The 23,450-nt window shown below is 40.7% G+C and overlaps 1 protein-coding gene across 1 annotated transcript in view; it reads left to right on the forward strand.

The window, feature by feature from the left end:
* Positions 1-23,450, forward strand: part of LOC117509055 (spectrin beta chain, non-erythrocytic 4-like) — a 301,034-nt gene that overhangs the window by 79,664 nt on the left and 197,920 nt on the right. Inside the window, 4 exon segments of the mRNA XM_034168865.1 lie at positions 6,396-6,636; positions 15,673-15,831; positions 18,289-18,419; positions 18,508-18,733. Coding sequence (XP_034024756.1) covers positions 6,396-6,636; positions 15,673-15,831; positions 18,289-18,419; positions 18,508-18,733 — 757 coding nt within the window.

The raw sequence follows: 23,450 nt of genomic DNA on the forward strand, positions 1-23,450 counted from the left end.
CTTGAGTTCAAATGAATATGAGAATGACATAAGTTACTAAGGGCAGTTAAAGATAACCTGCTGTGGAGGGTTTTAGATAAAGGGACTGTTGGACAAACAATGACGGATGAAATTCAGAAAGCATAATCAAATAAGACACCTGGAAGTGATGGATTTCCTTCAGAGTGGTACAAAAAGTTTGATGAATAAGAAAGAACTTTATTAAGCCTGAAGAAAGAACTGATACCACTAAGAATGAACGTCACAAAAACAGAAAGTTGATCAGACTAATTTTTTTTTGAGAAATTAGGGATATTAGGAAACGGCAGCGAACAGTGGATGTTGATCATTAAATTCTGGACTCAGGCACCATTCCAGCAGGGGGCAGTAAAACATCATCTATATATTTAAACCGAAAGCAGTTTCACATCTGTGAATCTTACAGTGAGTGAGTTGTTAATGTCCAGGGCTGGAGTGGGACAAAGATTCTGCCCTGGACTTTCTGGTCCAGACTGGCCCACCACGACAATCCACGTGCAGACACTGTGCCCACTCACCCCCTGTTGAAGTACAAATAAACACACAAGCCCTTAATAACACTACTATACTGAACAATATACCTTTATGTTCTGGAGCCTTGAATAAAATAAATACTTATGACATGATACGTTGTTCACTTGATCTTCAGAAGGATGCTGGAGACAGCGCATCAGGACACTGGCAGCAAGGAAGACAACTGATGGAACTAATATAAAGCTCTCCTCTGCCCTGTGAAAGACTGACACCATTATTTAAGGGATTACAACTTGCAAATTAACAACCCAGACAATGCAAAAAATGAGTCTGGATGAGAAGCTAAACATTCATATGAATGAGTGAAGCGCACCAGCAAAAGGAGCATTCATGTTGACCCTAAACTCTCCGCTAAGAGAGTTCTTGGCGGTCCATGCTGTGTATGGTTTCAGCGAGTCTTCGTCTCCATGCCACACGTCTGCAATACTGCTATAAGTTTTTGAAGTACCGGGTTTGTGAAGGCATGTTGAGCATTAAAACACGGGACAACTGAAGACCGCTCAAGCGCAGCAAAACGGCCAGCTCCTTTATTTGTGCGCTCCTGCTCTAACCACACGCACGCAGGCGGGGGCACGTTGCATTGCACCTCCTGTCCTATGACAACACCAGCATGCCAGAATTAATCCTCTTGCAGCATAATGATAAATAAAACAAATCACCAGAAAGTCTGTGATATTACCATGAAAAAAAAACGGGCAGCCATCAATGTATTATTGAATGGCCCAGTAGGAAAAGTCCCGGTACTCCTAATGGCCAGTCCACCTCTGTTAATGTCTAACGTTGGCACAAAACACTGTTTTTGTAAAATGTGAAAATACACTATAAGGAAGCTCAGACTCAACACCATATTATGAGATGTTTAAGAATACCTGGTAAAAATATTAATGTCACGCTCAGATACCCACATTTCAACTGGGGTGCAGAAAATGGGCATATGTTGAAGCTTGTTCAAAATTAGCAGATTTCTAATGACTATAGATTTTGCTCCAAACAGCCTGATTTGGATAAGCTCAAACACGTCATTGTGCACACAATCAGACTGAATAGCTACTGTGTTTCTTTGGTTTTTCAGCAATCAGAAATATGAACGACATGTCAAATGTGGGGCTTGCTACCATTTTCAGGCCTTTGTGGACGCCAGATAGACCAAACGTACTCAGTCCTCCCACTCTACACCAGAGGTTAGCCTGGGGTCAGCAGTTTCACACCTATGAATCTAATAGCAAATGAGGTATTAATGTCTAAAATTGGTACAAGCACCATTTTTGCAAAATGTGAACAATTCACCAAAATTTCTTGGGGCTGTAACTTTAGAACTTTTTCATCCTTACTTTGGAATGTGAGTGATGGGCTGAGGAGGCCTGAGGCGTGACCTGGGAAATATTTTTAAAACTGTGTGAATTGACATGGAATAACCCACCATACAGACAATATGTATAACGTGGTCTCGCGGCTGACAGTCCGCTCACAGAGAATGTTGTCACAACTCCCCCAGCTGGTCTGCTCTCTAAATACTTTCTCTGGTTACGGGTATACTGTGTGTTACATACTTCAAAACTGAGAGTATTTTTAAATTCATAATGTAAATTTTGTCATTTGGTGATATTTGTTGACTTGCGCTTGTTTACGTTTTTATGAATAAATGAGACAACAGGTCAAGAAATAAGAATGTTAAAACACACACATACACAGATTTTGGCTGATGGATCTGTTACCTGCTGATCTGGATCAAAATCCTCAGACCATATTGTGTGACAGCATGTGAAGAGATGAGTTCTGCTCTGAAATCAGGCAGCAGAAAGGAAATAAACCACATGTCCGCTGAGACCCACAGTCCTCCGTCTTGTAGTCTTTCAGATCATCCTAGTTTCACCATTTATCCAAATCCACCAATGAGTCCAAAAGTATCTATTTTTCCATTACAATAGTTTTTGATTAACCTGCTAATAAAGAGCAAATTAACAGTGAAAACGTTTGTGGCAGATGTAAAAATTCTGTCCATCCATTCATCCATCCATCACTAACCTGGATCAGCCTAATGCTGGACTGCGGTAAACCAGGAAATAGAACATTGCAGTAGTCCAATCTAGAAGAGATGAACGCATGAATCAGGGTCTCAGCATCAGCCATAGACAGGATGGGAAGAATCTTTGCTATATTTTGCAGGTAGAAGAAAGCAGTCCTCGTAATATTTCTAATGTGGAGGTCAAAGGACAACGTAGGATCAAAAATTACTCCAAGGTTCCTCACTTTGTCAGTGTGATGTATGACACACGAGCCTAGGCTAAGCGTTAGCTGGTCAAATTGATGCCGATGTCTCACTGGACCAAGAAACATCATTTCAGTCTTATCAGAGTTTAAAAGTAGGAAGTTGCTTGACATCCACCTTCTCATTGATGCAAGGCAATCTTGTAAGAATTTTATGTGGATGGGATTACCAGCAGTTATCGGCATGTATAACTAAGTATCATCAGCATAGCAGTGAAAGGTAATCCCAAAATGCTGCAGTATGTGCCAAAGGGGTGCTATATAAAGGGAGAAAAGCAGGGGGCCTAAGATGAACCCCTGTGGAACCCCAAATTTCATGTCACTAAGGTTAGAGGTAGTGTTACTGTACAGTGACAACACAGTGACAACAACTGGTCAAGTATGACGTCAACCATGCAAGGGCACTCCCAGTAATCCCAAAATGATTTTCCAGCCTATCAAGTAGAATATGATGATCCACGGTATCAAATGCAGCACTGAGATCTAACAGCAACAGAACCGTAGTGGTGTCCGAATCCATTGCAAGCAGAAGATCATTCACCACTTTAGTGAGCGCTGTCTCTGTGGAATGATGTTTTCTAAAAGCACACTGCAGTGGTTCAAAAAGATTATTCTCAGTAAGATAGTCCACACGCTGCCGCGAAACCACCTTTTCCAGAATTTTAGAGCAAAATGATAGGTTTGATATCGGCTGATAGTTTTTCAATACACTAGGGTCAAGATTAGATTTCTTAAGTAATGGTTTAATCACTGCAGATTTGAAACATTTAGGAACAGATCCAGAAGTTAATGAGAGATGAATAATTTCCAGCACAGTTGGCCCAAGAGTGGGCCACAGGTCCTTAAACAGTTTTGTTGATATAGGATCAAATAAACAGGTTGTGCTTTTTGTAGACATTATGAGTTTTGTCAGCACGCCTAGTGGGATACTATCAAATTCTGTAAATCTAATACCTCAGTGTTGGCACCCACCTCAATAGCAGGGTATAGTAGCTGGGTTAAGGCATGCTGGGATATGTTTAACCTAAAGCCTTCTGCTTTCTTCTCGAAGTAATCCAGGAAATCTTGTGCTGTAAAAAGAGAGCGACTTACAGGTGGTTGTCCATGAATAAGTGTTTCCACTGTATCGAACAAGAAGTTTGAGTTATGCTTGTTTTTGCTGATCAAATCTGAGTAATAGGTCCGCTTTGTAGCCAATAATGCATCCTTATAGTCTAAGATAGCATCACGCCACACAAGGTGTGAGGTCCATTCTCGACCTCTAGCCTTATGCTTGAGGTCACACAGGTAATCACTGAACCAAGGTGAATGTGTTTTTTTTGGGGGGGGGGCCTGGTTTTAATAAAGGTGGTGCAATCATGTCGAGTGTAGTTTTGAGTGCAGAGTTTAAACCATCCACAAGTCTCTCTACTGATTGGGTATTTGCCAAATGTGAAGCTAAGACATCAGGCAGTCTAGCTTCGAGTTCAGTCATAGTTGAGGAGTTGATGCATTGCCGTAGTGATAAATAAGGTTGTTGTTCCACTAAACACGGCAGTGAAACTGTAAACCTAATAAGTGAGTGATCAGAGACCACTGAAGCAAGAGGCATGATGTTAATATTTGTGACAGCAATACCACATGCGAGAACCAAGTCCAGGGTATTTCCACTAATGTGCATCGAGTCCTGAATGCATTGCTGAAATCCTAATGCATCCACAATTTCCATAAATGATTTGCAGAGGGGATCAGACTTATTTATATGAATGTTAAAGTCACCAATAATCAGAATGTTATCTGCACTAGTTGACAAGTTAGAGATGAACGCACCAAATTCATTTAAGAATTCAGAGTATGCAGTGCACTATATCCATTGACAAAATAATACAGTTTCCCACCCACTGTGGGAAACTGCCCAAGAACATCTTCTGAGAGCATAAACTCCAAATCCAGGAGTCATTTTAACATGATACAGAAACTGTCTCAATGCATATATTCAGCAAATGATCCACAGGTCAGAACTCGTCACCGTGTCTCGAAGCGTGAGTCCAGTCGTCCTGTGCAGCAAACCTTTTAGTTCTGTTTTGACCATGAATCAAAGTTCATATATGGAGGTGCTATTGGAACAGAGACTTAAGACCTTTGATGAATTGGTTCCACTCTGGTCTGAACTCTTCAGGCTCGGGCCTAGAGAAGACGGCAGCGTTTCTGGATGTTGTTGATGTATGGCTTTCACTTTGCATGGTAGAGTTTTAACTTGCACTTGTAGATGTAGCGACAAACTGTGTTAACTGACAATGGTTTTATGAAGTGTTCCTGAGCTCACGCGGTAAGATCCTTTACACAGTGATGTCAGTTTTTAATGCAGTGCCGCCTGAGGGATCGAAGGTCACGGGCATTCAGTGTTGGTTTTCGGCGTTGCTGCTTACATGTAGAAAGTTCTCCAGATTCTCTGAATCTTCTGATTATATTATGGACTGTAGATGATGGAATCCCTAAATTCCTTGTAATTGAACATTGAGAAACATTGTTCTTAAACTGTTGGACTATTTTTTCACGCAGTTGCTCACAAAGTGGTGATCCTTGCCCCATCTTTGCTTGTGAACAGCTGAGCCTTTTGGGGATGCTCCTTTTATGCCCAATCATGACACTCACAATTAGTGTCCTCAGTTCCCAAACGCTTATTGAGTGTTGTTAGAAGGAAAGGTGATGTAACACAGTGGTAAACATACCACTGTCCCAACTTTTTGAAACGTGTTGCAGGCATCCATTTCAAAATGAGCAGATATTTGCCCCAAAACAATAAAGTCTATCAGTTTGAACGTTAAATATGTTGTCTGTGTCGTGTATTGAATTGAATATAGGTTGAAGAGGATTTGCAAATCATTGTATTGTTTTTATTTACATTTCACACAATGTCCCAACTTCATTGTAACTGGGGTTGTATACCCAGGTGATGAGCTACAGATTAGGAAAAGGTGTGTGGAAAGCACCAGAACGAGGGTGTGGCCAGACAATGTAACACGCCGACCACCAAGCACCGAAAAAGATAGGGACAGAGAAACCAACAAGAGAACTAACACACAGAAAACAATCAAGCAAAATAACACAAACATAAGCAAAAACCCATATCCTGACATTAAGCAGATTATGGGAATAGTCTTTTTTTACATTTTTTTTATTTCTTTTCTCTTTTTTTTTTTTTTTACCTTGAATCATTGTCACTTTCCCCATATTTCATCAGATGTGCTCTTTCTTTGTCCAAAGGACTTCAGAGTCTCTTGGGTTTTAAACTTCAGGCAGAACATTGACCTCATTCATACTCAAAAGCTGTATTCAAGTTGTTCAATTTCAATAAGCTGCAATCAGACTGAAAGGCAAAAACTGGTTGATGGGTGATGTTTGTTCGAATTCAGATGTTAAAATTCAGATCAGAACATCAGGGATGGACATGGATTCTCTGTGTGAATGTGAGAACCATGAAATCCACATGCACTGGGAGTAAAGTTTTAGGAATGAGACAACTTGAATCAGGCAGAGTTTACGTCACTGAAGCAGTTTGTATGAGAAATTGTTTTGACCTTCCTGTTTTTCAGGTGGAACAGCATCGTGGAACTGGTTGAGCAGAAAAAGGATCAGCTGGACTCAATGTTGCGCCTCCAGAATTACCTCCTGGAATGTACAGAGATCAAGTCCCAGATCCAGGACAAGAGGAAGGCCATTGATGCCACCCAGTACGGGGGCAGTGACCTTGGAGGTGTGCTGGCACTGCAGAGACGCCTCTCCACCATGGAGGGCGCCCTTTCTGTGCTGGAGCCCAAACTGCTCCATCTGCAGGTAGGATCAGACAGGAACGTAGACCTATCAGGAAGAACAACATTCAGGCTTCCATGTCAATAAACATTAGGTTATTAAATTAACTTTAAGTGAATTCAATTACCTCAGCCAGAACAATGAAACATTGGTCCAGTCCAGCCTAAAGCCCAATGTAGATGTTTTTTGCTACCATCTAACCACCAACGTTGTCTAAATCACAATGTCATATGTGTTCCCGTAAGTCAATAATTCAGGTGTGGACGGACACAGAACTGGTGTGTTGATGTCATTTATCAACAGAAACAACACTCGACCAGCAAAAACTGCATCTTAAGTCCAGTGTTGTATCAAGTGTGTAACATTCAGGTGCACCTGACAGAAGCAGGTTCACGGTGCATGAACACTCTGCCTGCACATATTGTCACCAACCCCCAACCTTCTGTCCTGATAAACAGAGAGCCAAATCCGAGGTGTCCACTGGTGACGTCTTAAAAAATGGCCTTTTCATCCGGAGCACCCAGACCCATGTATGAAGACACTTTTTAAATCCACCAGATTCCACAACTGACATTACTTTGACGCAGAGAGTCAAGAGGGCCACCATCTGCTCGAACACAAACCAAACTTTCAAAGAAGGGGGAAGATGTGGGGTTTGGGAAGGAGAACGACAATAACCTCAATAATACAGTTCTGTGGTGTCCTGGATGTGGCAAAGTGCAGCACCAAAACATAATCATCATTATCATCATCATCATCATCAATTTCAATTTATTTTCATTTATATAGCGCCAAATCACAACAGAGTTGCCTCAAAGCGCTTCACACAGGTAAGGTCTAACCTTACCAACCCCCAGAGCAACAGTGGTAAGGAAAAACTTCCTCTGAGGAAGAAACCTCAAGCAGACCAGACTCAAAGGGGTGACCCTCTGCTTAGGCCATGATACAAACATAAATTACAGAACAATTCACAGAACAATTCACGGACAAATATACAAGAAATGCTATTGGCACACAGGACAGGAGGATCGCCAACACGAACACAACTCCCATCTCTGGATGGAGCTGCACCTTAAACAGAGAGAAAAAACAGAATCAGGCATCAGAAAGACAAAAAAATACTGTATAATTTGTCAGCATTAAACAACAAGAAAAACAGAGAAATACTTAGGTGATCGCCGGCCGCTAGCCCTAAACTTCACTAAAAGACCCAGAATTTAGGTAAAGTTGAGGCCGCAACCCGCTCCAATTACTAATAAAATGAATAAAAAGAGTAAAAAGCGTAAAATAAAACTGTACCAGTATGCTAGCCATATGAAAGGGAAAATAAGTGCGTTTTAAGTCTGGACTTGAAAATCTCCACAGAATCTGACTGTTTTATTGACGCAGGGAGATCATTCCACAGAACAGGGGCACGATAAGAGAAAGCTCTGTGACCCGCAGACTTCTTATTCACCTTAGGGACACAAAGTAGTCCTGCACCCTGAGAACGTAAAGCCCGGGCCGGTACATAAGGTTTAATTAGGTCAGCTAGGTAGGGAGGTGCCAGTCCATGAATAATTTTATAAGTTAGTAGCAGAACCTTAAAATCTGATCTCACTGGGACAGGAAGCCAGTGAAGGGATGCCAAAATGGGTGTAATATGGTCGAACTTTCTGCTTCATGTCAAAAGTCTGGCTGCAGCATTTTGAACCAGTTGGAGACCCCCAGTGGTGGGCACAGATAACCAAAAAATTAACTTCGATAACAGATAATCAGATAACTGAAAAGTTATCTTCGATAAAGATAAAACAATAAACCACCCAAAAATGTATCGGAAGTTACAGATAACCGATAACAGATCAATTCCAATATTATCTCTGGCACATTTACAACTACTAGTAAAACAAATTTAATAGCTTCTAATAATATTAAAAATAACAACAGACCCAAACACTAAGACCAGACTTTGTTCTTTCAAGTCTGCCCCTTCTGGAAGATCTTGTTTACTACAATGCTCCAAGCACAGAGGCACCCCGAGACTCCTGCTGGAAGCTCTTGTTTATTACAGCCCTCCCAACACAGAGGCACCCTGAGAGCAGCCGTAAAGCCAGCTCTCTATCAATGACAAAGCTCCAGTCATGCGGAGGTTTTGAAAAATAAAGTCATATTGAGTTATGGTGTTGATTAATACCGATTAATAACATTAATACCAATATTAATTGTTCTGTCTGAGTTATTTTCATTAGTTACTTCATCCAAACCATCAACATGTTTATTAGACCCCATTCCTACCAGGCTGCTCAAGGAAGCCCTACCATTATTTAATGCTTCGATCTTAAATATGATCAATCTATCTTTGTTAGTTGGCTATGTACCACAGGCTTTTAAGGTGGCAGTAATTAAACCATTACTTAAAAAGCCATCACTTGACCCAGCTATCTTAGCTAATTATAGGCCAATCTCCAACCTTCCTTTTCTCTCAAAAATTCTTGAAAGGGTAGTTGTAAAACAGCTAACTGATCATCTGCAGAGGAATGGTCTATTTGAAGAGTTTCAGTCAGGTTTTAGAATTCATCATAGTACAGAAACAGCATTAGTGAAGGTTACAAATGATCTTATGGCCTCGGACAGTGGACTCATCTCTGTGCTTGTTCTGTTAGACCTCAGTGCTGCTTTTGATACTGTTGACCATAAAATTTTATTACAGAGATTAGAGCATGACATAGGTATTAAAGGCACTGCGCTGCGGTGGTTTGAATCATATTTGTCTAATAGATTACAGTTTGTTCATGTAAATGGGGAATCTTCTTCACAGACTAAAGTTAATTATGGAGTTCCACAAGGTTCTGTGCTAGGACCAATTTTATTCACTTTATACATGCTTCCCTTAGGCAGTATTATTAGACGGTATTGCTTAAATTTTCATTGTTACGCAGATGATACCCAGCTTTATCTATCCATGAAGCCAGAGGACACACACCAATTAGCTAAACTGCAGGATTGTCTTACAGAGTTATTGTTATTATAAGTTATTGTACTTGGCCCCACAAATCTTAGAAACATGGTGTCTAACCAGATCCTTACTCTGGATGGCATTACCCTGACCTCTAGTAATACTGTGAGAAATCTTGGAGTCATTTTTGATCAGGATATGTCATTCAAAGCGCATATTAAACAAATATGTAGGACTGCTTTTTTGCATTTACGCAATATCTCTAAAATTAGAAAGGTCTTGTCTCAGAGTGATGCTGAAAAACTAATTCATGCATTTATTTCCTCTAGGCTGGACTATTGTAATTCATTATTATCAGGTTGTCCTAAAAGTTCCCTAAAAAGCCTTCAGTTAATTCAAAATGCTGCAGCTAGAGTACTAACGGGGAATAGAAGGAGAGAGCATATCTCACCCATATTGGCCTCTCTTCATTGGCTTCCTGTTAATTCTAGAATAGAATTTAAAATTCTTCTTCTTACTTATAAGGTTTTGAATAATCAGGTCCCATCTTATCTTAGGGACCTCGTAGTACCATATCACCCCAATAGAGTGCTTCGCTCTCAGACTGCAGGCTTATTTGTAGTTCCTAGGGTTTGTAAGAGTAGAATGGGAGGCAGAGCCTTCAGCTTTCAGGCTCCTCTTCTGTGGAACCAGCTCCCAATTCAGATCAGGGAGACAGACACCCTCTCTACTTTTAAGATTAGGCTTAAAACTTTCCTTTTTGCTAAAGCTTATAGTTAGGGCTGGATCAGGTGACCCTGAACCATCCCTTAGTTATGCTGCTATAGACGTAGACTGCTGGGGGGTTCCCATGATGCACTGTTTCTTTCTCTTTTTGCTCTGTATGCACCACTCTGCATTTAATCATTAGTGATCGATCTCTGCTCCCCTCCACAGCATGTCTTTTTCCTGGTTCTCTCCCTCAGCCCCAACCAGTCCCAGCAGAAGACTGCCCCTCCCTGAGCCTGGTTCTGCTGGAGGTTTCGTCCTGTTAAAAAGGAGTTTTTCCTTCCCACTGTAGCCAAGTGCTTGCTCACAGGGGGTCGTTTTGACCGTTAGGGTTTTACATAATTATTGTATGGCCTTGCCTTACAATATAAGGCGCCTTGGGGCAACTGTTTGTTGTGATTTGGCGCTATATAAAAAAAAATTGATTGATTGATTGATAGAATAACTCCATTAATGTCAATTCTGTCATTTGTACAAAGTTAAAATATAACGTATATCTTTTAATGTTGAATAATGCACTAATTCTGATGTTTTGTAACAAAGAGACAGATCGCAAAGGATTCTGGGTAAACGTGCCTCTGCTAAACACTGATTGGTTCAGTCATTCATTATGTAAACCAGCACGTTAATGTGACCTCTGTCGTGTGTTGGTGTTTAAATGTGCTTTTGTAAAATATTCCATTTTTTTATTTGTAAAAACAGGCATTTTTACGGAGCCCTGGAAGTGTCATCGCAATTTTTTTTGCATGCGGAGAGAATGTGTTCATGTTTGCGCACATTCTCTCCACATTCTCTCTTTACAACATTCATTTGATGTAAAATGTGCTTTACAGCGTGCGAGATGATTTTTCATGCAGGAATTTTTTGGACCAAGTTTCAGGTTAATCGTGCGTCCTGCATCGTGTAGTGTTCATGGAGTATCAAGCTGCGGTCAACATCTGACAACCACCTCCTGATCGCCGATCGTATGGTCGAATGAGAATCAAACCTGTTTGATATATTATTGTGGTCAGCCGTCGTGAGGTTATCCTGCTGCTGAAAGCTACAAGCAGCATCCAACCGTTCGCACTGTGCCTGTGCAAACACTGCAGAGCTGTCTTGTAATAATGTTGTTGTTGTTGTTATTATTTTTATTATTATTATTATTTTGTAGTTGTTTTGTTTTTAAACTTCATTTGTAAAAAAAAAAAAAAGCCATTTGCAAAGCAAAAAAGTTGATTTGACAATCATCTGACATAACCGGGGTCAAAATAAATAGAACACTGCCATGAACACTACTGGCCAGTAGATGCTAGATGGCAGTAGAGGCTTTCAAAACAAATTCTAGATAATCCCTGTCTGCTCACATTTAAAATGCATGGAATTTAACAAACACAATTGAAAAAAAAATCAACGTCTATAAACGCAGAGAATATATTCAAGAGAGTTTTAGGCACTAGAGTTTAATGCTGTTGTCCGTGGAGCCTGAACAGAGTGTCTGAAATGCATTTGTCCTGTTGTAACGTACTGAGATTACATCATCCTACCCAAAATGCACTGCGGGGCAGAGCATGTGCTCACAAAACCTTAAAAATTAGCACATTACTTTAAAACTAAAACATATATCTGATATTTTTACTTTATGAAACTTCAGACATGACAGTAATTTTAAATAACTTGTCCAAAATTAGTTTGGTTAAAATTTGAACCATAAGTTAAAAATGTATGCCTCTGGATGACTTAGGTCATATTGCGATCATATTGGTATGGTGTTAAAGGAAATGTTTTTTTCTTTTTCCTTTTGGGGCTGTTTTTCCTTTGTTTGCAGAGGATTGAGATGCTTTTTATACGAGCAGTTCTCTTCTGTTTGCGAAGGTTATAACTATGCGTCTGTTACAAAACGTTTGACAGGTGGGTGCTGAACTAATTTTAAAAATGCTTGTCGCTGTTCAGCTTTGTTTATTTTGTTGTTTAAAAGTTATCGGATAAAAATTAATCGGAAGATAATTGGTCGATAATAGTTTTTAAAGTTATCTAAAAAGATAATCCGATACTGAAAACATTATCTTCGATAATTATCTGTTATCGGATTATCGGAAGTGTGCCCACCACTGGAGACCCCTAATGCTAGACTGCGGTAAACCAGAAAATAGAACATTTCAGTAGTCCAATCTAGAAGAGATAAATGCATGGATCAGGGTCTCAGCATCAGCCATAGACAGGATGGGACGAATCTTTGCTATATTTCGCAGGTGGAAGAAAGCAGTCCTAGTAATATTTCTAATGTGGAGGCCAAAGGACAACAAAGGATCAAAAATTACCACAAGGTTACTCACTTTGTCAGTGTGATGTATGACACACGAGCCGAGGCTGAGCGTTAACTGGTCAAATTGATGCCGATGTCTCACTGGACCAAGAACCATCATTTCAGTCTTATCAGAGCTTAAAAGTAGGAAGTTTCTAGACATCCAACTTCTCACTGCTGCAAGGCAATCTTCTAAGGATTTTATGTGAACGAGATTACCAGCAGTTATTGGCATGTATAGCTGAGTACCGTCTGCATAGCAGTGAAAGGTAATCCCAAAATGCTGCAATATGTGCCCAAGGGGTGCTATATAAAGGGAGAAAAGCAGGGGGCCTAAGACAGACCCCTGTGGAACCCCAAATTTCATGTCACTAAGGTTAGAGGTAGTGTTACTGTACAAAACACAGTGAGAACGACTGGTCAAGTATGACGTCAACCATGTAAGGGCACTCCCAGTAATCCCAAAGTGATTTTCCAGCCTATCAAGTAGAATATGATGATCCACTGTATCAAATGCAGCACTGAGATCTAACAGCAACAGAACCGTAGTGGTGTCCGAATCCATTGTAAGCAGAAGATCATTCACCACTTTAGTGAGAGCCGTCTCTGTGGAATGATATTTTCTAAAAGCAGACTGCAGTGGCTCAGAGATTATTCTCAGTAAGATAGTCTATGAGCTGCCGTGACACCACTTTTCCAGAATTTTAGAGAAAAATTATAGATTTGATATCGGCCGATAGTTTGTCAATACACTAGGGTCAAGATTAGGTTTCTTAAGTAATGGTTTAATCACTGCAGATTTGAAACATTTAGGAACAGATCCAGAAGTTAAAGAAAGATTAATCATTTCCAGCACAGTCGTCCCAAGAGTGGGCCACAGGTCCTTAAACAGTTTTGTTGGTATAGGATCAAATAAACAGGTTGTGCTTTTTGTTGACATTACGAGTTTTGTCAGCATGCCTAGTCAACTGTCAAATTCTGTAAATCTAGGTAATACCTCAGTAGTGGCGCCCACATCAATAGCAGGGTGTAGTGGCTGGATTAAGGCATGCCGGGATATGTTTAACCTGATGTCTTCTATTTTCTTCCCAAAGTAAATAAATGTTGTGCTGTAAAAGGAGAGCGAACTACAGGTGGTTGTCCATGCATAAGTGTTGCCACTGTGTTGAGCAAGAACTTTGAGTTATTCCTGTTTTTGTTGATCAAATCAGAGTAGTAAGTCCGCTTTGTAGCCAATAATGCATGCTTATAGTCTAAGATATCATCATGCCACACAAGGTGAAATAGTTCTAATTTTGAATGACGCCATTTCCATTCTAGACCTCTTGCTTTATGCTTGAGGTCATGCAGATAATCATTGAACCAAGGTGACTGTGATTTGGGGGAGTGTGGTTTTAACACAGGTGGTGCAATCATGTCGAGTGTAGTTTTGAGCACTGAGTTTAAACTATCCACAAGTCTGTCTACTGACTGGGTATTTGTCAGATGTGAAGCTAAAACATCAGGCAGTCTAGCTTTGAGTTCAGTCTTAGTTGAGGAGTTGATGCATCGGCGTAATGATATATAAGGTTGTTGTTCCACTAAACACGGCAGCGAAACTGTAAACTTAATAAGTGAGTGATCACACACCACTGATGTAAGAGGCATGATGTCAATATTCGTGACAGCAATACCACGTGCGAGAACCAGATCCAGGGTATTTCCACTAATGTGTGTTGAATCCCGAATGCATTGCCGAAATCCTAATGCATCCACAATTTCCATAAATGATTTGCAGAGGGGATCAGAAGGCTTATTTATATGAATGTTAAAGTCACCAATGATCAGAATGTTATCTACACTAGTTGACAGGATAGAGATGAACGCACCAAATTCATCTAAAAATTCAAAATATGGGCCAGGTGGCCTATATACAATGACAAAGTAATACGACTGATTTTATTCTTCTGACCTTGGCAATGTGTAATATCCTGAGCAGAGCGGAGAATCAGATGCTCAAACGAGTGATATTTGTAACCCCCAACAGCTAATAAGCTAAACCTAGATTTATAAATAAGAGCAACACCTCAGCCTTGCTTCGCATCACGAGGGATGTGAATAAATGTATATGCTGGTAGGCAGGCCTCATTTAAGGGGAGGACAGCTGTAGGTTTAAGCCAGGTTTCACATAGCCCAATCATATCTAAGTGATGATCAATAATTAGATCATTGATCAACAGTGATTTTGAGGACAGTGATTTTATGTTAATGAGACCCAGTCTAAGGACCTCAGTGGGGTTGACAGTTGAACTGTTTGGGTTTAGGGGTGGTTCCAGAGTAGCATATATAAGATGCCTAGAAGTAGGTTTAGGTTTAAGACATTCCACGCGTGTTGTAGGTAGCAGACACGAAATCTTTGCTATTGCTGGAACAACCACTGGGCCATCCTCAATTTCAACATTGAGGTTAGTCATCATCATCATCATCATAATAAGAGCAACCAGAGATTTCTGACATCCACCAATCCAGATCCGAATCACCTCCAAAATTCAGGTTAGTCTTCCATGTTCTAATATCTATCTGTGGTGAGAATTTGGTGAGAATCTGTGAAGTAGTTTTGACGTAATCTTCAACGACTATATAAAGTGAAACTTGATCCAGAATCCGGATCCAGATCACCTCCAAAATTCAGCGGAGTCTTCCATGGCCTAATATGTATCTGTGATGAAAGTTTTGTCAAAATCTGTGTTGTACTTTTGACGTAATCCCGCTAACAGATAGACAAATAAAGAAATGCCGATGATTTTATTACATTTTGGGATGATGTGAGTCCACACGCTCCAGCTGGATTTGATTTGTTTTTTCTCCACATCAGCGTGTTGTGGTTCCACACACTGCGGCTGTTTGCACTGTGTTCGTGCATGCGCATGATCCCACAGAGGCATCGTTCACACCCGCCCGACTGTGTGTCCCTCTCGACATCGGCGCAATGTTTTCGGGGTTTGCTCATTCGGGATGTTTCGCTGTGATTCTCCCTGATTCCTACTTATATGTGTGATGGTTTTTTGTTTCTTTTTTCCTCCTCGTGGCGTAGGAACAGGCGGAGCATCTGGCCAACGTCCATCAGAACAGGGCCATGGAGGTTCTTGTACCTTTTGATGACATCAGCGTGGAGTGGGAGGAGCTGAAACGGACTCTGCAGGGGTGCGAGGATTCACTGATGGTGGCGAGTCGGTTGCAGAGTTTCATACAGGTACTGAAACTTTCTAACAGCTAAAGCACGCGTTGTTCGTCAAGCAGCTCCCAGTGTGGAGGGTTGATGACATCACACTGTGTGAACGCTTCCATCAGCACAGTCAGAAGTTGATTTTGGTTCAGTGCTTCTCCAAAGATCCGCGTCCCTCGTTCATCAGACTGTACGGAGAAAAGATTCCAAATGCTGTCATACAAACAAAATCCAGTATGTGTGTAAGTGCAAACATCTGTTTTTATCACTCAGGCGCACGCTGGTGCATGAGCATCAGTGAGAGCATTGGGTTGTTGCATGTGTTCTTCACTGGAATTACAGATAAGAGAGCGAAGAAAATCAACTTTTGTGAAACTGAAATCAAGATGCTTGTGTGTGGTTGTAACCACGAGATTAAAAATCTAAAACATAACAGTGACCCATCCACCACCAGTGTTGCCATTACATTCAAAAAGTAAATCAGTTACTGGTTACTCCTTGAAAAAGTAATTCGGTTACTATATTGATTGCTACTAGTTACTTTATTAGTTACTTTCAGCAGCTGCAGACAACACCCCCCCCCCCCCCCCCCCCCCCCCCCCGCCACCTCAGCATGAAAATGTGTTAGACTGGATGGTCAGGAATTGCAGGACAGAAGTGCATAGCTCATACAAACAGCTCTGGTTTTTAAAAGGCTTTACTGTTGAGGATAGCAGAGGTTGGTACACAAGTAAGCAGTCCAGAAAAGGCAGCAGTACAAAAAACATCAGGCAAACAGGTGTGGTCATAGCAACAGGCTGGAGGTCAGGAACACACAATGAGGCGGGCAGGACTATGGAACGCAGGAACAGAGCTGGAATGAAGACACAAAGCAAAACAATCTGGCAAGGAACTAACACACCCAGTGAGCTTATATAACCTCAGGAGACAATCAGCAAATCAGAGACAGGTGTGCATGGAAAACACCAGAACAAGGGCGTGGCCAGAGAGAGGGAAACACCCACTACCAAGAACCAAGAGAAAGACAAGAGAAGCAGAGACAGACAGACCCAAGCAGAAAAATCCAACAAGAAAACAAACAAAAACAATGAAAAATGAAAAATAACACACAGATCAAAGGAAAGAAATAAAAACAGATAACCAAACAAAACTCAAACCCTGACAAAATGATAATGCATTTTGCCAAAACTCACTTTATAGCAACCCTTTCTTGACTTCAATCAACATAAGTTATTTTATAAAACATAAAATAAAGACATCTTTCTTGACCTCATATTGTTGACAGCACTGTAACAGTAAAACTTCCAATTTCTAACCTACATTTTCTTTTTCACAAAACATTTTAGTTGTTGAAATTATTATTCTTATAAGTAATATTATTAGTGGCAGTAAAAAAGCTTCAAAAGTGGACCTTTAGGGGTGTTGTGGGGGGGGGGGTGCCTCCCTCCCATGCCCTCTTTCTGTCTGTATTAGCCCCTGCTTTGGCGTTTGATCACAAACAATGGATAAAGTTTATTTATGCAGAAAACACAACCAGACTGACAGGTAAGGACGTTTTATCAGCGTTTGTTACGTCATGTTGTCCTCAAACTTTAGACACATTTGGGTGGAAAAAAGTGTGAGTTGTTACGTCTTGGATCAGCTGTTTTTAGCAAGGACACACAGAGCGGCTCAGAGTTTTAAATAAAGGGAAAAAAGAGCATAAAAATATCTTTGTAAAACTACAGGTGTGGTGTCATTACCGCACTTTGAAAGATGAGGACTGTTTTTTCAACTCATAGTTGCTGCAGAAAACCGTGGAAGAAAAGCTCACAGCTCACTGAAGGTGGACTAAGTGGGCAGTCAGCCCCGCCATACATAAATAACAGTAACGCACAGTGACTTGGAGAAGCAACCTTAATCTGATTCCTAATTTGGAATGATTAATGCGTTAGATTACTTGTTACTAAACCGGCATCACTGTCCACCATTAACTTTGAACCCAACCATTCGTAACTTCCGTTCCCTCACAGTCTCATGATCTTTGTTAATTTAGTCATCAAAATCTCTTGTGGGCATAATTTTAATGAGCTTTAAGAATCTTGAACAAGTTCATCACAACAAACCATCTTAAAATGTTCCGTTTAAAGAGTATGTAGACAGTTATCATTACAGTTGTCCCAGAATCCTTTGCACTCTGTTATGTCACCGCACTGCTGTCTTTAAGAGCAGCAAAAATAATGTGGGGCCACTTTTCATATTAAACTGAATTAGAGAAACGGTTTGATTGAGATCAAACATGCTCGTTGCTGAGATCAAAAGCTGATGATTTTCAGAAGTCCACCTGCAGCACTGACCACAAAGGAATCTACAGGGAGACAGGCGTGGGAGGAACAGGCACCAACCCTCAGACACGTGTGGAGGATGAGCAGAAATCAGAGTTGGGGTCAACTTTGTCTCCTTTTGGACCAAAAACATGAAATGTTGATTTTTGTCTCCTATCAGGATTTGGACTCATTCCTCACATGGTTGGTCCAGACTCAGACAGCTGCTGCCTCGGACCAGCTGCCCAATGATCTGGAAGAGGCGGAGAAACTCATCAACAAGCACGCTGCTCTGAAGGAGGAGATCGGCCGGTGGGTTAGAGCAGGACAACCCAAGATGGTAACATCTTTGTCTTCAAAGACAATCCGCTTCAGAGTGTCTGTGTCCCAATTCCTGCAGGTATGAAGAGGACTACGAGCGTCTGCAGGCCATGAATGAGCTGCTGGAGTCTGAGGAGGCTCCGCTCCCTCAGGCTGCCCTACAGCAGTGGCTGCAGAAGCTTGATGTTGGCTGGAACAAACTGCTAGAGATGTGGGAGAGCAGGAGAGAGGTTCTGGTCCAGGCTCACATCTTCCACCTGTTCCTACGAGACGTCAAACAGGCCGAGTCCTTCCTCAACAACCAGGTGAGCTGACAGAAGGATTGAGCTGGAATACAGCAGACAGTCTGGGAAAAACTCACTTTGTGGTACATCCTGTGACGTCTGACCCTCTGAGCCTAAATCCCGTCTGCCAATCAGAGTAAAGAAAGGCAGCGTGACATCATCTAGCTGCTTGCTCCAACAAAGTAATCCAGGATGGCAGAAAACGTTCTGAAACATCTTATTTCTGTATGAATCAAACATGTTTCTCAAATATTTTGTAGATGTTCAAGAGAAAGAAACAGTTCTGAGTGTAAAGACTCTGTTTTTGTAATCAGATAAACTCTCTGAAATGATTATAACACTTACTAGGGATGGGTATCGAGAACCGGTTCCTTTCGGGTATCGTTAAGAAATGATTCGATCCACCGACATCAATAACCTTTTTACCTTCCCTTATCAGTCCTTCAGGGTGTCCGTTGTTTTTGGGGGTGTTTTTCAGGAAAATTATCATTTCTCTACATTGATTACAGACCCTGCAGCGGGTCTGTAATCAACTTTTCTGCAGCGCGGCTTTGCTTTGAACCTTGAACCAATCGAAGCAGTGATTCACAGATCAAAGCAGTGCTTCGATCATTGTTTCATTGATTAATTTTTTTCTTTCGCTTTCCCCTGCTAAAACCCTAAAGAGCATATGGCTGTGAGTATTATTTACCTTTTTTATGTTAAACCGACCTGTTATGGTCTTCTGAAACAGTTGATAGATGTATTTTATAACTTAAAAATGGGACCAATGCTAACACGTTAGCATGGCTATGGCATTTTCAATGTTAAAGTTAGCATTAAGCAGTTGCAGCTGTCAAGCGTTTGTTGTCATAAGAGTCAAATGTATTACAAATTGTAACATTTTTTAAATTTATTTTTGTTTATATATTAATAATAATAGCAAGCACAACAATAATAGTAATCAATCAATCAATCAATCAATTTTTTTTATATAGCGCCAAATCACAACAAACAGTTGCCCCAAGGCGCTTTATATTGTAAGGCAAGGCCATACATTAATTATGTAAAACCCCAACGGTCAAAATGACCCCCTGTGAGCAAGCACTTGGCTACAGTGGGAAGGAAAAACTCCCTTTTAACAGGAAGAAACCTCCAGCAGAACCAGGCTCAGGGAAGGGCAGTCTTCTGCTGGGACTGGTTGGGGCTGAGGGAGAGAACCAGGAAAAAGACATGCTGTGGAGGGGAGCAGAGATCAATCACTAATGATTAAATGCAGAGTGGTGCATACAGAGCAAAAAGAGAAAGAAACAGTGCATCATGGGAACCCCCCAGCAGTCTACGTCTATAGCAGCATAACTAAGGGATGGTTCAGGGTCACCTCATCCAGCCCTAACTATAAGCTTTAGCAAAAAGGAAAGTTTTAAGCCTAATCTTAAAAGTAGAGAGGGTGTCTGTCTCCCTGATCTGAATTGGGAGCTGGTTCCACAGGAGAGGAGCCTGAAAGCTGAAGGCTCTGCCTCCCATTCTACTCTTACAAACCCTAGGAACTACAAGTAAGCCTGCAGTCTGAGAGCGAAGCGCTCTATTGGGGTGATATGGTACTACTGAGGTCCCTAAGATAAGATGGGACCTGATTATTCAAAACCTTATAAGTAAGAAGAAGAATTTTAAATTCTATTCTAGAATTAACAGGAAGCCAATGAAGAGAGGCCAATATGGGTGAGATATGCTCTCTCCTTCTAGTCCCCGTTAGTACTCTAGCTGCAGCATTTTGAATTAACTGAAGGCTTTTCAGGGAACTTTTAGGACAACCTGATAATAATGAATTACAATAGTCCAGCCTAGAGGAAATAAATGCATGAATTAGTTTTTCAGCATCACTCTGAGACAAGACCTTTCTAATTTTGGAGATATTGCGTAAATGCAAAAAAGCAGTCCTACATATTTGTTTAATATGCGCTTTGAATGACATATCCTGATCAAAAATGACTCCAAGATTTCTCACAGTATTACTAGAGGTCAGGGTAATGCCATCCAGAGTAAGGATCTGGTTAGACACCATGTTTCTAAGATTTGTGGGGCCAAGTACAATAACTTCAGTTTATCTGAGTTTAAAAGCAGGAAATTAGAGGTCATCCATGTCTTTATGTCTGTAAGACAATCCTGCAGTTTAGCTAATTGGTGTGTGTCCTCTGGCTTCATGGATAGATAAAGCTGGGTATCATCTGCGTAACAATGAAAATTTAAGCAATACCGTCTAATAATACTGCCTAAGGGAAGCATGTATAAAGTGAATAAAATTGGTCCTAGCACAGAACCTTGTGGAACTCCATAATTAACCTTAGTCTGTGAAGAAGATTCCCCATTTACATGAACAAATTGTAATCTATTAGACAAATATGATTCAAACCACCGCAGCGCAGTGCCTTTAATACCTATGACATGCTCTAATCTCTGTAATAAAATTTTATGGTCAACAGTATCAAAAGCAGCACTGAGGTCTAACAGAACAAGCACAGAGATGAGTCCACTGTCTGAGGCCATAAGAAGATCATTTGTAACCTTCACTAATGCTGTTTCTGTACTACGATGAATTCTAAAACCTGACTGAAACTCTTCAAATAGACCATTCCTCTGCAGATGATCAGTTAGCTGTTTTACAACTACCCTTTCAAGAATTTTTGAGAGAAAAGGAAGGTTGGAGATTGGCCTATAATTAGCTAAGATAGCTGGGTCAAGTGATGGCTTTTTAAGTAATGGTTTAATTACTGCCACCTTAAAAGCCTGTGGTACATAGCCAACTAACAAAGATAGATTGATCATATTTAAGATCGAAGCATTAAATAATGGTAGGGCTTCCTTGAGCAGCCTGGTAGGAATGGGGTCTAATAGACATGTTGATGGTTTGGATGAAGTAACTAATGAGAATAACTCAGACAGAACAATCTGAGAGAAAGAGTCTAACCAAATACCGGCATCACTGAAAGCAGCCAAAGATAACGATACGTCTTTGGGATGGTTATGAGTAATTTTTTCTCTAATAGTTAAAATTTTGTTAGCAAAGAAAGTCATGAAGTCATTACTAGTTAATAATAACTAATCTAATAATTATATACAATTTTAGAGAAAGAGACAAAAAGAACCTGAATAAAAACACAACAGAAAATATAAAACCAACTAACAATGAACATACATAAATAAATAAATACATACGTACAGAAATAAATAAGTGTTTCCTGTGAACACCTAGTGACTCTTACACCTCCATTTCATCCCTGTTTTGTTTGTTTCATGACAGTTTGTTTCGGTCAAACCATATTTTCAGTGTGTTAATTTCTTCAGTGATTTCCTCCGGAACTATCTGCCAAACTAGAAAACTGCTGCATCCTAGTAAGAGCAGAATACTACTGGAATGAATTTGAATAAGGAAAGTTGTTTTTTTTCTCACTAATGGATGCTGACACTCACTGCAGTTTATTGTCTGGAATAGTCCCAGATTGCATTTCAGAGCTTCTAGAATTCAAACATTTTCATGCAGGTGGTGTTGGGGGGGTAATTTTGGGTTTCAGCTTTTTTTGTTTTTCATCACTTTCATCCCTGAATATGTCAATCGTGAGTCACTTTTGTGTGGATTAAAGTTACTAACTGGGACTCCTGTCTTGTCCAGAGATTAAGGATACAGTGACCAATTTCATATTTATTTACTTTAAGACTCAATGAAATGCATAGAAAACCTGTAAAGGGACTTCCGGGTGAGCGTTTCAAGATGGCGGTCTAATGTTTTGGTGGTCCTGATCAGATGTGAAAAAAAACTCCACAAAACTCGATAAATTGATTATGTATGTGTCCAAAATGACACATTATGCGTGGAGTTAGATCAAAGAAGAGACAAGGGGGTCCAAAAAACGACAGTCAAGAGAAGACTAATTCTACAAACGCTGAGGACCAAACTAGCGCGATGCAGGCCGCAGAGCCAGATGAGGGAAGCGAGCTATCTACCGCTAAAGCCATACAGAACTTATGCGGCAGTATAAAAGAAATGCAAAACGACATCAACACAATGAAAAGGGATATCAAACAAGACTTGAACAATTTTAAGGCTGAAGTGAACCAGAAGCTGGAGGAGGTCAGTGCGGATATTCGTAACCAGAGTATAGTTCACTGAGACTGAACAGCGAGTGGACGAGCTCGAGACAGTGAACGTGGATCTGAGAGAGACACTGCTTTATTGTCTCAAACAACAAAAAATTCTCCAGGACAAAGTCACTGATTTAGAAGGGAGATCTCGTCGCAATAATATCCGCATTTACGGTGTTAAAGAAGGGGCCGAAGGGAGCGCTATGCTAGTGTTCATTACAGCATTTTTAAAAGAACAACTTTCCCTGAAGGAAGACATGGATCTGCAGATACAGAGAGCACACTGGTCACTTGGCCCGAAACCCAGAAATAACACGATAACAAGATCTATCCTGGTTAATTTTCTCAGGTACGACATGAAAGAGAAGATATTAAAAGCGGCATGGGGAAAAAAAGATAACCTTTGAGGGCAACACGATCTCATTCGCGCACGACTTGCCGACGGAGGTAAACAACAAGCTTAAAAAATACAAACATATCAAGAAGACCTTTAAAGAGGAAAAGATTTGTTTTCAAACACCGTACCTGGCTAAGATGAGGATCCATTGGGAAGAAGGTCCACGCATGTACAAGGATGCGGCAGAGGCGGCTGAGGACATGAAGAAGAGGGGATACTCCG

Source organism: Thalassophryne amazonica, chromosome 4, assembly GCF_902500255.1.
Source record: "Thalassophryne amazonica chromosome 4, fThaAma1.1, whole genome shotgun sequence".
Taxonomy (NCBI): domain Eukaryota; kingdom Metazoa; phylum Chordata; class Actinopteri; order Batrachoidiformes; family Batrachoididae; genus Thalassophryne; species Thalassophryne amazonica.